Source organism: Echiichthys vipera (assembly GCF_963691815.1).
Source record: "Echiichthys vipera genome assembly, chromosome: 6".
NCBI lineage: Eukaryota > Metazoa > Chordata > Actinopteri > Perciformes > Trachinidae > Echiichthys > Echiichthys vipera.
In genome coordinates this window covers 22,364,077-22,377,882 of record NC_139831.1, presented here as the reverse complement: position 1 = coordinate 22,377,882, position 13,806 = coordinate 22,364,077, and the positions used below count along the sequence as shown (strand labels likewise).

At 40.9% G+C, this 13,806-nt stretch overlaps 1 protein-coding gene across 1 annotated transcript in view; it reads right to left on the bottom strand.

The window, feature by feature from the left end:
• Nucleotides 1–11,664, bottom strand: part of tenm2a (teneurin transmembrane protein 2a) — a gene marked incomplete at both ends in the record, with an annotated part of 168,389 nt that extends 156,725 nt beyond the window's left edge. Inside the window, 1 exon segment of the mRNA XM_083915704.1 lies at nt 11,439–11,664. Within this exon segment, the coding sequence (XP_083771830.1) occupies nt 11,439–11,664 (226 nt within the window).
• Between the last annotated feature and the right edge of the window lie 2,142 nt (nt 11,665–13,806).

Genomic DNA, 13,806 nt, shown 5'->3' with positions numbered 1-13,806 from the left:
GAAGGTAATAAAACAATAACACTGAGGCTTCGTAGTCTGAACCATCGTTTAAACCAAGACAGCAAACAATGTTGCCTTACACATTGTGAACAGCAAAACATTGCAGGTTCACAATTCGTTCTTACCTTTCACAATAAAAGCTCTAGACATATAATGTAACACCGCATCATTGCTAACCAGAGAGAATTTTGCTAAAAGGCAAGTCATCAAAACCGCTCACAACTCAACAAGATAGCCTACAGAAGCTATCATCAGGTAGCGAAAACGGAAAAGAGGGAGAGTGATAAGAACCATTCTTTCTCCTAAGTTAGATCAGGGCGTAACGCAGCACTATTGTTCGCGGGGTCCTTTTCCCTAAGACATATAGCTTTGTGTTTTGCTTTGTGTAAAATATTAGTTAGGGTTATCTTTGTTTGTTTTATTTGTTTTTGTTTTATTAAAGGATCCGCCACTGAAGAGATATCAATATCTAAAGTCAAGAAAACTGTCTTGCCCACAAATTTCAGGGCACAACTTTCAAAGAGTAATCAATAGTACTTAATGAGTCATATTAAGAGGATATTTACTTTGGGAACATAGGACCCTGGGAACATACTGTAGATAGCTCTCGTGCTATTAGCTACTGCAAACTCCAATCAACATCCATGACAAGTACCTTGTTAACGGAGCTCTTAGTCAAAAGCATTGGACACCAGGACCTAACACAGCCTCAGAGACTGATAGTGGACAGTTTGACAACAGGGACGTAGTTTTCTTACACAGTTTTTCCCTATGGCATGTATGGCTATTTGAGCTAACGGCAGCTAACTACAGTTAGTCTGGTTATTTTAGCAACAAGTAAAGCTATCTGTTCACAACTGTAAATCACCTCTGAATTTAATTTTCTGTCGTCAAACTGACATTATAACATTGAATTACACGTACAAATTCTAGCACTTCACTTGAGGTCAAGGGAATTATTCATGACTCCGTTATAAAAGCATTTGACAGTGTTATGAAACTTTATGACATCTTTATGAAAAGTCCAAATTCTACGACTTCACTCCAGGTCATGAAAAATATTCATGATCACAAAGTCAATACCAGCCACTTATGACAGTTGTAATGTAAGCACTAAAACCTAAATAGTCTCTTTAAAAGGATATTTTGGGTGTTTTGACGTGGGGTTGTAAGAGGTAGTTATCGATAGCCAGTGTATTACCTTCAATAGATGTTGGATGGTGCGCCCACAGTTTGGAGAAGCAGGCAGTGGTAGCAACACAGGAGCTAAGCAATGTACTGCTGTGGATGGGGAAAGCTGCAAAATGTATTTTAGCCACTTATAAAAAGTGTCACCAAAAACTATATTTAGAATATGTCCACAGCTTTACCTTGTTGCATATAGTCCTTTCCTTTAGGACTACATTTTCTCAATCTTAGAACTTCCATATTTCTACGCAAAAACGCAACAGTGCTGTGCAATGCCACAGATCAACTGTTGTGCTTATGCATTGGAATGCGGAAGTTCTAAGGTTGAGAAAATATAGACCTTTTCAAATATGTAAATGGAAACATTCTTAATGTGTCCTAGTTTATTCCCTGTTGCAGTGTATGTGAATTGCATCAACTGACAGGAAGTTAACAAGGACCAAGGCTGTTGCCTAGCAATGGAATTCCATTGAAAAGGTCTATAGTCCCAAAGGAAAGAACTGTCTGATCGCAAGGTAAAGTGGTGAATATATTCTAAATATAGCGTACTTAGATGGATTATGTTTGGCAAGCCTTTTTTTAGCTGGCTAAAATAAGTTTTTGCTGCTGTCCAATTGACAGCAGTACATTGCTTAGCTTCTGTGTCGCTTCTGTGTCACTCTGTGAAAGCCACCACATTATTATTTTCACTAACATTCCATCATTTTCTCATCGGCCATTTCTCCCTGAATCTGTAACATCATTCGCCACATGTCTTAATCTGTATGGTAATCCTATACTGACTTAAGTTTAGTTACACACACTGCAACATCAGCTGGAAAGAAAAACATTTACATTGGTATAATTTTTTGTCAGTAAACCAAGGACGCAACCAGCATCATGTACATGTGTAAAATATGTCCTATAACTGCTCACACAAACGTACACACACACACATTTAAATTATGATGCTGGGGAACATTTAATAACAATATAGGAAGCAAGTGACTCGGCTGAGAAAGAAAAAAACAACAACACTTGATAACACTGACATTTACAATCTGCCTCATTTATCACAAGCTGCCAAAACAGAGTCAAAGAGGGTCATTACATAGTAAACATAGATTAACTCAACTTTAACAAAACCCACACAACATATTTACTGATAAATTATTTTTATTCTAAGAAACCTGCAGATGTCAGGATGCATTTCCCTGGACTCTGTCAGTTAATTGTCTTGTTTGTTACCCCGATATTTGTGTTTGTGTGTCTATGCGAATGAGAGCCAACATCGGTGCTAAATAGCTGCCACCTTCAGCATACATTTCCCCGGCCTCTTCCTATTATTCATCCCATTTGTTAGCCAGTGGTTTTTTTGTGTGTGTGCATGCACCTGTGCCAGAATCAGCACTAATAGCTAGCACTTTCACTTTCATAGGACAGACAGGATTTGACATACTAAGCCGAGGAGCACTCTGGTTTGTGTGGAGAATGTTATAGTGTGAACCCCCAGGGCACATCAGGTTCTGACAGACTTGTACTTGGTGCCAGTCATTCTAAGTCCCAAAACCACTATTAATCACTCTTGCTTATTCACATTTGCAAACACATCCTGGATGGGGGGAATGGTGCTAATGTGAGTCTGTAAACTGGGTCCTTTTGACATGTATTGAGCTTAAGTGTGTGTCTACGAGTACCAAATGCTGGACCAGATGTTACTTAGAGCTAAGTCCTCCTTTTAAGACCTCCTTGCATGTGTAGGAGCCAAACATACTGTACAAACCCACAAGAGCAGTTTCCCATGTATAAAAGGATAAATATGAGGATGGGGCAAGTAGGAGTACATTGAAGATTTGAGGAGCGGAGTGGTGTCGGCCCCAGCATTTTCTTCAGAAACTCCGCTCTGTTGCTGCAGCTATGGGATGGTTTTGAGTGTCAGCAGCTGGCAGAGATGCAGAATGCCAGGGAGGAGGCAAAGATAAAGAGGAACCGAAGGAAGTGGGATGGGACTGCATTTAATCTCACTCACTTTATGTTTGAAAGCATGTAGCTGCTTTGTTCTCTCTTTGATCATGATCAGTCCAGGTTGATTGTTACCCGATGGAATGCATGGACACAGACACGCACATACCTTGTTTATGTGGGGTTTTCCCTTCTTTATTGACAATTTTGAATGTCAAAATCCCTATGCTTTGCAGTCCTTGTCACTGTCTAGCTGCAGGGCTGCAGACACACCTGTGTTAACACTGTGACACATGGTGTCACCAGCCACTGCAAGCAATAAGGTCCACCAGGCCAGGTGATGTCTGTCTGTATTTGTATTAAGTTAACTAGACCTCTACTTTATGCAAATTAGTCCATCCATTGAGACACAATGTAGTTACAAAAAAACAACATTCAACAATGGCATTGCCTCTTTCTCGTCTAAAAATGTTTTCACAAATATATGTTTAGAAATTGTTTTGATCGAATAACAGAAAGTTTATCATCTGGCCACTATGTTGTTTTCTGTTTGAAGCTGGAAGCAGAAAGTGCATTTATCCATTCGGGTGCATTCAATGATAGGGTATGTCGCCTGCTTGAAAAGCGGCCAGCTTAGTGGAGCAGTGCGTCCTAGCATCCTTGCCTGACCTGGTGGAAATGCTCTGTAACACATGGTAGGTACACACTAACCCCTGAATTCAACCATTAACCATTGTGCAGGAGCTCTGACTAAGCAGAGGAAGTGGCTAGTAAAGCGACAAGGACAAACACCCTGACTGGCTCCCCACTGGCAAACACAGGCAGTTGTCTCTACAGTGGTGGGAGAACTACTACCTGTACTACCTGTACTACCAACACAGTTTTGTCTGCAATGGTAGTTTTCCGATTAGTGGTTAGAGCAGTCACCCCATGTAAAGAGGCCGAAGGTCCTCGAGGCAGCGGCCGCAGGTTCGACCCTGACCTGCGGCCATTTGCTGCATGTCTCCCCCCTCTCTCTCTCACCGCCATTTCCTGTCTGCCCTATGTAATATAGGCTTGAAAAACTGCCAAAGAAAATAATCTTTAGATTGTAACCCCCCCCCCCCCCCCCCCATTTTTTGTGTTTTGACTGAGAAGCTCTTTGAGGTAGCCTAGGACTTGATAAATCACATTAATACCCTTGTCATGCAGGTTCCTCTCATCCGGTCATGGAGGACTTCTCTAGAGGGTATGGGGGTTGTGAGAAGTTGCTGCTGCTGTTGTTGCAGACACTTGGAAGTCTTCTCACCTCAAAGAACCGAGAGGACAGAGCAAAGGATGCTTATCTAGCATACAGCCATCTCCCGATCACTCAGTAGAGCATTTTCCTTGCCATTCATTCTTGAATAGAGGCATCGAAGGCAATCATGCCAGAATGTGAGTGGCTGAGTTTGGAAGTTTCTTGACAAAGCAATCATTGGCTACTGTAGTCAATTGTCACGTTAAAGTTGATGGAGAAAAGGAGCTGCAGAATGCGGGTAAAATGGCTTTTATACTGTATGTATGCCACCCGCTGCCGTAGGTTTGAATGGGCTCACTCTGATTATATTAGCACAAGTGTGCATTTTAGTGTATCTAAGCTGTGTGAAAAGAGACACAAAGACACACACAGTAAGCTCATTAGAAGGCCATAGAAACAACTTCCACATATCAAATGTGATGTGATATGATCACTATATACAGGAACAGCATTGGTTATAAGAAAAAAATGAGACAGAAAAAGCAGGTGCGAAAAAGGTGTGACTGAAGAGCAAAAGAGGACATCGGAAAATGAGTAAAAAGTGAAGATGGAAAGATCGAGAGAGATTGACAGACTGAGTAGGGACAGTAGATGATGATGAGTGTTGTCCAGGCAGTAAGGCAAGCAGGTGGGCAGTGGATTCTCTGTGTGGTTTCCATCCCTGAAGGCAAAGCAGCAGAGTAGAATGTATAAAGGCTCATTTAGATCATTCTAAAAGGAAATGGCCAAAGCTTCTAGAAACTGTGGTGGCTGTGATAGTGCCTGCTGTCAAGAGGTGGACGTGCATGAACGAAATACCCATGGGATGTGCTGAATAGGTGCCACAGAGAAGGATTGGGAGAAAGAGACAGAGAGGTGAAAGACTGCAGACCACCAAAGAGAGACTGCAGTAGGCGAGAAGTGGTATAGTGCGCTTCAGCGCATTGCTCAAAGTGGCATATTTGAGTTTACAAATTTGTATTTGAATCACAGGATTATCTGTTTAGCAGTGATACGTGCATATTCAGCCCAAATGAACCCCCTGAAAAAATATTAATTTTACATCTTAAATAAAGCAAAGGTGCCGGCAAAGCTTTTTTTCTGATAGCTCTGGTTATATGTGAACAAGGCTTGTAGCATTATTTGGATCACTGATGTTTTCCAATATGCTGATTTGTGGTGTTTAATAGTGAACACTTGTAATGAGCTTTCCAGGCTGCTGCATGTTATGGTGAGGAAAGAATTTGTTATTTGGCTGTGTTTATCCAAGCAGACTAGGTAATAAGTGTTTTAATGGGGAAACAGTGGAGTTGAGATCCAATGAAAGCAGGGGGTCTGTTGGAATACACAAGCGAACCTGCTTTATCAAAATCTGCAAGGAGCTGTTTGGGACAGCTAGTGTTCAAACACTGAGAATGAACTGATAATGAAAATATTTACTTGAAATGTTATGTTAAGAAAGGTAAAATATAGCCTGGTATAGTTTAAAAAAACAAACAAAAAACGCTGTACAACAGCACTTTGTTATCAATGCTAATTGTTATTAATTTTCACCTCACTCTTTCAGCCTAACATGGTATTAATGTTAGCCGATGACTTGTTGGGAGGTATTGGTAATTTTATTTTTTTGTTACTTTAAATCGCGCATTGCAGAGTGTACTGACATTTGTTCACTGTGCCACTATGTACTGACACGATCAGTACACTCAATTCCCCAAGTAAGTGCTGTCTGAAATCACGCACTGCCGCCTCGCACTTATGGGGAAATGATGATCGTATTTCTTCTTCGGTTCTCCATCAACTCTTATAACTCAGCACATTGCCAGAAATCCTTGTGATCCACTTTTAACATAAATTAAGTGAATCTAGTTGTTGCTGCTTCGTTGCGCTGTTGTTCCGCCATTTTCCAGTTGGAAGTAAGTCCCGCCTTTTCCGCTACGTAGACAAAATGCCGGCGATTGAGGGCGTTGAGCGTCAATCGATCCACACTCAACGGTTTGACCGTGTTTGAGTGCACAACTGGATATATGTGGTACACTGCATTTTAGCGACTTCCGGCGTGAATGCACTTCCACCCTCAAAAAAGCCAGTTTGAGGGTGGAAGTGTGCGATTAGGGACAAAGCATTACTGTATATAGCAATAGTGTAACACAAACACGTTGACGTTAAAGGCATAGTATATTCTAGAGACTCCAGAAGCACAAGACATGGAAACATTGACCAATCAGAGCAGACTGGGCTATTTTGGGAGAGGGGCTTAAAGAGACAGGCGCTAAAATGTAATGTTTTAGAGGGCAGTTTTAAAAGGTGAATACATATTCAGAAAGACAGAATGAGAAAACATGTTTGAGAAGAAACCCAAAATACAATGTATGAACCTGAAAATGAGCATGATATGATACTTTTAAGCTGTGGTATGTGCTGTGGTGGCAGTTGCTAGGTGCAGTTCACATTTTTCACATTAAATGATAATTGACTATGTTGATTTCACCTACACTTGTCACCATTTTCTGTTGCTATTTCTAATGAATGCTGCTAGCTAGCTTGCTACCTACGTGGAAAGATGATGACCCCTTTCTTAGGGTACATCCACACCATCGAAAAACAACCTCTTTTTTTTCCCGTCATTCTTAAAAAAGTTTTTCCGTCCACACGGCCTCAGCTCAAAAAAATATCTGCGTCCACAAGATACTAGTGAACCGGCTAAAAATGCTGTAATACACATGCCAGGCCTGGATGTGGCGCTATAACTGCCACAGAAATGCACAAACAATGGAGAACAAGAGACAGGGAGACTGTCTGGTTGGCCTTATTCATTCCCATGCATGTTGCTCAAAGTACAGGTCAGTATACAGTCTGTGTCTCTCTCACGCAGCAGTACTGTTGTTGTTATGTGACATCGTGGGAGTTAGAGGTCGGAGGTGGGGCGATGACAGCATCGTTTAACAAAGTATACGGTTTCGCCCCAGTCCAACACCACAGGGGCGTTTTCAAATCTTCCCACTCTGGGACCTGGTTTAAAGAGATACTGTTTTCAGGCTTTTGCTGAGCAAATCAAATTTAAGGTTAGTGATTCAGGGTTGTAGAACACATCTAACTCAGTTGATGATTTATCATCTGGATGATGTTTAAGAACTTTAACCCTAAATCTGAATTTGGCCAGCAAATTCAAAATTGTTGGAGCAGTACAAATATATTGGATGTAGGAGGAATACATTATCAGCATGTAGACTTGAGGCCATTAGCATCAGCTCCTCCTTACCTCTTTTTAAAACTGCAAACTGTTTCCTAATGGACTGGGAGGCAAGTCCTCAGAAAATATTTCATGCCCACAAGGCGCAAAGTAGCAAAACAAATACACAACATCCGGAAAAGCCTCCAAACACATTCGAAATATGGTTCCACAAGGATATGATGTGTCTTTTTAAGTTGAATTTAGGCTTAGGGAAACCCTGAAATTCCAGTGAAGCTTTTCATGCATAATGATGTGCAGTAAGTAAGTTGTTTTAAAAAGGCAACGCTAAACGTACGACTTAAACTACAGTAAGCTGCAAAACAAGTGGGCACATCTAGATATATTGAGCAAAAAAAATCAATTAAAAATACCTATTATATACCTGTTGGTTTTGATGATTAATCAAAAGTGTTTGTGTTCTTAGAATGTTGTGCAAGAACCACATCCCAAGATCCTTAATTTGGCTCAGGACATATCCTGCAAACATTTATTTTGCTACTAATAATTTACACTCTATAACTCAATGTAAATTATTTTTCAGAATTACAAAAACAGCCCAGATAACTTGCAAAAATGCACACGTTTAGAATGTTATGAACCTATTGAATAAGCATGATCAGCTGTTATCACTACCATAGATATGAGGCGGTACAGTCCAACTCAACCTCGTATTTGGCTCAGTAGGCTGTTATCATCTATTAGCAAGCTGGATCATCCATCCACAGAAAAATTAGATGTTTAGAGCAACTGCTTGACCACCTGTGATGGCACAGTTTGAAGAGAAATTATGGTAGGGGATAGCCTAAAGAGCAAAAGTCTGTGTAAGAAGGAAGGTTGGGCGTTAGTTAGCGTTAAAATTTACATAGACTTTCTTAGGTAAAATTCATTCTGTTATGCTTTCAACTAAAGGCACAAATAGTATTTTAACTTAACCCACAACCTTTCTTAAACCACATCAAGTAACTTTGTTGTCTAAACCTAACCAAGTGAGTTCCTAACCAAATTAACTTAATAACAAGATTCTGCACCTACTAAAAAGGTGTAGCAGTCTTCTGTTTCTATCTATGAGGCTGATGACAAATGATAATTCAATGGAATGATAACATTCAAAACAGATGCAAAGATACAGTATGTATCATGTACAGGATAATGAAGCCTAAAAGCTTAAAAGACAAAAACAGTGAAAAACATCAAGATAAATGTCACTGGGATATGAACTTTAATGCAAGTCAATAAGCTACTCAATATGAAACTTAGCAACATTTTGAGTGAGTATATGTGCTCACTGGGTGCTCCATTCCCACCTGTGTATGACTCAAACCTTTTTGTCTCACTCATGCGTCTTTAATGAAAGCTGTAAGGGCAGGTCAATATGCATTAACACACCACGGATCTGTAAATTGTGTGTGCATCACAAACTCACTAAAGCAAAATTACATGCAGAGAATACACCCAGATGTCGTCAAAACCTCTATACATCCAACTGGCTCACCCAACCTAAAGAACAACATCATTATAAATTAATCAAAATTAATCATATTTTCTAGGTTGGCCCCATCTGGGCATGAATTAGTAATATCACAGGTCAGTCAAGTCCCCTTCAAAAATTTGGTGGATGTTCAATAAAACAACAACATATCTGAACTACCAAATCTACCATTCAGTACATCAAATTTTTAAAGTTACTGTTTGGGAAAAGACAGTTTCTGTCTACCCTTACTGTCTTGCCTGTATACAACAAGCCCTTCAACAGAAGAACACATTGTTTCAATCCTTCACTCTCTCAAATAGTTACAGTTATCTGGGTGAAAGATGAAGAAAAAAATATTCATCTGCTGCTACACTCTCTCTGTCTTTCTCACTTTAACTCCTTTGCTTTCTCCCTCCTCCTCCTCCTCCTCCTCCTCCCATGGTGTCACAGTCCATATGGTGCTGCAACACTGTTGGTCTCCTGTGGCCACACTTCCCACGATGCATCTGTGGCTCTGGGCTTTCGAGGAAGCTGATAGGCTGGGAGGACTGTGGTATCGACCAGCTATTGCCTGGTGTGAGGTCGGCCCAGTGCAGCAGTGGAGTGTGTCCGGACAGCACACACCACTGACTTTCAGTCTTTTGTACGTCCTGGTAATCAATTCTCCATTTTCAAGCATTACCTTTGACTCCGCACAACAAAATATGCTCTCTGGTCTGCCATAAAACATTTTCTTCTTTAAACCACTTTCAGAGTAATCAATTTCTCTTATTTTTGAAACCATGTACAGGCAGGTCAAAACCTTGACAGTAGGTCTAGATTTTCAAGCTATAATAAGATGTTCTCTTTGAAAAATACCATCAAGGACTCTCCAGCATTCACTTAATTTATATTTTAGGGCAGTTTTACTGTTATTTGTCTCCCTTCTACATTAGTGCATATCTTCTTGATCTCTCTTCCTCTCCTGTCAGTGTCCATGCAGAGAAAACAGAGCTTAGCAAAGATCAATCCCATTGAGTCTGACTCCTTTCACTAGGCAAGGATCAATACTGCCTGTTTCATGTCCCTCTGCAATACACAAACACATACACACATACAAACACACATATGCACAGACACACACGCAGTTTAAAGACATGCCTATGAGGGCAGGCCCACCCCTTTAGGGATGACCTATCGGCCTATCGGCTAACTTGCTCACTAGGGGATACAGAAGTTCATTATGACAGGCTTCCCAGTGTTAAAGGTCTGCTTTGGTCTTCTGCTGCAAAGTGCAGTATTTACACCTTCTGATTACATTAACAGCTTGCCACTGAGGCAAGAAACACAAAGAGGCTAAAAGTAGTATATGGCTGGAAAATATTTACATGTGCAACAGTGTGACTGTTAGATGTGTGATTGCAGATGTTTAAGAATCACATAACGGGACTGGAAGGGCTCTAAAAGTGTTGAGATGTGCTTGGCTCAACCATGCGTGCTGGACAGGAAAATGATTTGCCTGCCGGAGCTGCACTGAGAACAGAGATAATTGGTCAATTGGTAAAGGAAATTGCTACATCCTTGAGTTTCCAATTTGGCTTTTTAGTTGCAGATGTCATTATCTGTTATATCTAGAAGGTGTTTTATAACCCTGGAACCATATATCTCATAAACTCCATTTTCAAGTCTGCAAACACATCTCTTCTATGCTTATGCCTAATGGTTTGTGTTAATTAACAATTTAGGGAATATGTTTATTTGCTTTCTCTTATGTCTGTAAGGTAAATATTAAGCTAATGAAAGCATCCTTTAGGCTTCGCTTGGCACAAAAGCTGGTAGCAGTGGGAAACAGTCCAAAGTAAAAACAAAAAACAACAACTTTATTGCTTTTTATAAATAGGTTACATTGCGTTTTTTCAATCCATGCAAAGAGTGTAAATAGCATGTTGTGGTGCTTGTGGTACACCTCATAAAACCACAGCATGAACTGTCATGTTTATTGTAATTATGGATCATGACATATGCTATATATTAACAGTAGCAAGTAGTCACTCAGTGAGAAAAAAATCGGAATTGGATTGAATCTTGAGAAACCTAGAGATTTATAACTGTAGTCTTTAGCTAAGAAAGCTAACCAGCTGCTGACAGTAGCTACATAGTTAGCGTGCAGACAAGAAAGAGAAATCAGTATTTCTAATCTCACTCTAGGCAAGAAAGAAAACATTTCCAAATAATGAACTATTCCTTTAAAGTCTCTAAATTGACTTGATTTTTCATGTAACGTTTCCAGTCAAGCACTGTATGATCTAGCCCCAAACAATGTGTAAAAAAGAATTTGAAGGAAATGCTTTGCTCCACAAACTCACCCTGCCTGGAGTACTCATCAGCCTCGTGGTGAACGAGGTCAGTCACACAGCCGCCGTAGTGAAGCCTCTGCTCATGGTCAAAGGCCTTGAGCGTCTCGCTGGAGCTGTAGGACTTCTGGGTAGGCACACGGCACTCATCTGCATCCAGGGAGGAGGTGTTGTACTGGGAGTCTTTGGAGCAGCGACCCCTGGTCAGGGAGCGGTGCCTATGATCCTTCAGATCCATGCTTGGTTGGTTTAGGTGGGGGATTGCAGGGAAAAGAGCACAGGAAGAGGAGGAGGAGAAGGTGGTGGGGAGGGGGGGAGATGGAGAGGCCTCCTAGCGAGCCTCCGTAATGTCAATCACCACTTCAGTCACCTGGAAAACAGAGATAGAGAGAGGGAGAGATGGAGAGGGTGGAAAAGAAAGCAATAGGTTGGTTTAAAATTAATGGACGCACTGCTTTGACTCACTCTTGCTTTGCATTGCCCGGAAAATCTACAGGAAAAGTTACTAGGTACGAGGAAGTGCGTTGAATGGACATTTGAGCAACCAGGCAAATATACAACACGTAGGAGTATTGATGCAAGATAAGTAAGGCTATTGTAGGGAGAAACAGAGCTGCCAGCATCGAGGTCCACAGAGATAGTCAACCATCGACCAGGCTGATGAAAAATGGTCAGCCAGCATTTAAATCTATGACATAAAAACAGAGAGCGACTTAAACAATGGTGACCTAAACTGATGTCAGTGACGCATTTATACAGACACACAGAGAGGAAAGAATGATGACAAGGAAACGGGAGCTGATAGGAAAGACAGACAGAATGATGGGAAGACACAGAATATTTAGACTGAAAAAAGGTGAAAGGCAAGAAAGAAAGAAAAGCAGCCGGATGCAACAGGAAGGATGGAAGGAGAGGAGAAATGACTTGAGGGCATTGCTAGTCTCTCCCTCATTATCAGAGTGTGAATGAATCCCGCTCCCTTAGAGGCTGTAAGGGATAATCAAACACAGCCAGACACACACACACACACACACACACACACACACACACACACACACACACACACACACACACACACACACACACACACACACACACACACACACACACACACACACCCCACATATACAGTACAGCGGTACCTGTACTGAGATAACAAAGTCACCCGGCCTTGACTCGCTTGCATCACAACTTGTAACACAGCTAACATGCGCATCACATTCAAATCGTATACTTGTGGATGCAGATTATACATGATTATGATCCTAATACAGCATGATACTAGTGCAGCGGCCTTGAGCAACACATTACATTAGCAGCTAAAGATCAAAGTACAACAATACAATAACCAGCAGTAATTGACAGGAACGCTTCCAGCATCTGCCTGTATGGGAAATTTATTGTAATAAATAGGTCATCCATGTTTCTATTGCTTCAGGCTGTTCGGAGTCTGGTCCACCCACTGCATTATAGCGTAGCATTGCATTTTCATCAAAATCTCTCTCAGTCTGGACTGTACGTGTTGATATCAGAGCGAGCATTTCTAAAGAACAGGCATCATTTGATTCTGAATATGTGACTAATTGCAGGCTGGGAAGGAGAAAGAATGAGAAGGGAGAAAACGAGAGAGAAGGAAACAAAATGTGAGTCAATCTATTCAATGAGGGCTCATTTTAAAATGCTTAGAAGGTAGTATTGAAAAGTGCCCTGCTATGTCCATTGATTAACAGTAGGTATTAAGTCTCATAAAGACCTCATTATGCTCCGACATCCATCACACAGGCTATTAGGAGTTCAACCTTAATGTGTTTGTACCTTGAATGGAGGGTAAGGAAATAGAGAGGGTTACTGGCTCTGCAAATTTGGGGACATTCTGACTGGCATTATGCAAATGGTAGGGCTTTGTGATTGCTTGCAGCTGAATTTGTGCATTGTACATTTGCTGAGAGCACAAGATAGAGGGTTGGGCTTATAATTATTGTCATGGAAACATTGTATCTCCATATTTCACAAATATTTAACCAAAGAAAACTATGAAAAATAGCTTCTGTCTAAATCTCAAATCTTCACTGAATCCCCAAACTTCCCGCAAAACCTCCCAAGATCCACCCAACCTCCATCCCGAATGAAGGGCCACACAGAGCTAAAGGTAAACATTTACAAGGCAATTGGGTCTGATTTAATCTGAGGAAAATAGCTCAATAAAATGTTTTCAAAAACGCCGGATGAGAAGTCTGATACAACTGTTTGTGTATTAAATACAGAGCTGGAGCCAGGAGGTGATTAACCTAGCAACTAGGGCTAGGGCTATTGAGGCTTAATCAGAGGAACAAGCTACATGGCTATGCTACCATTGCTTGTAATTAGTAAACTAACCTAA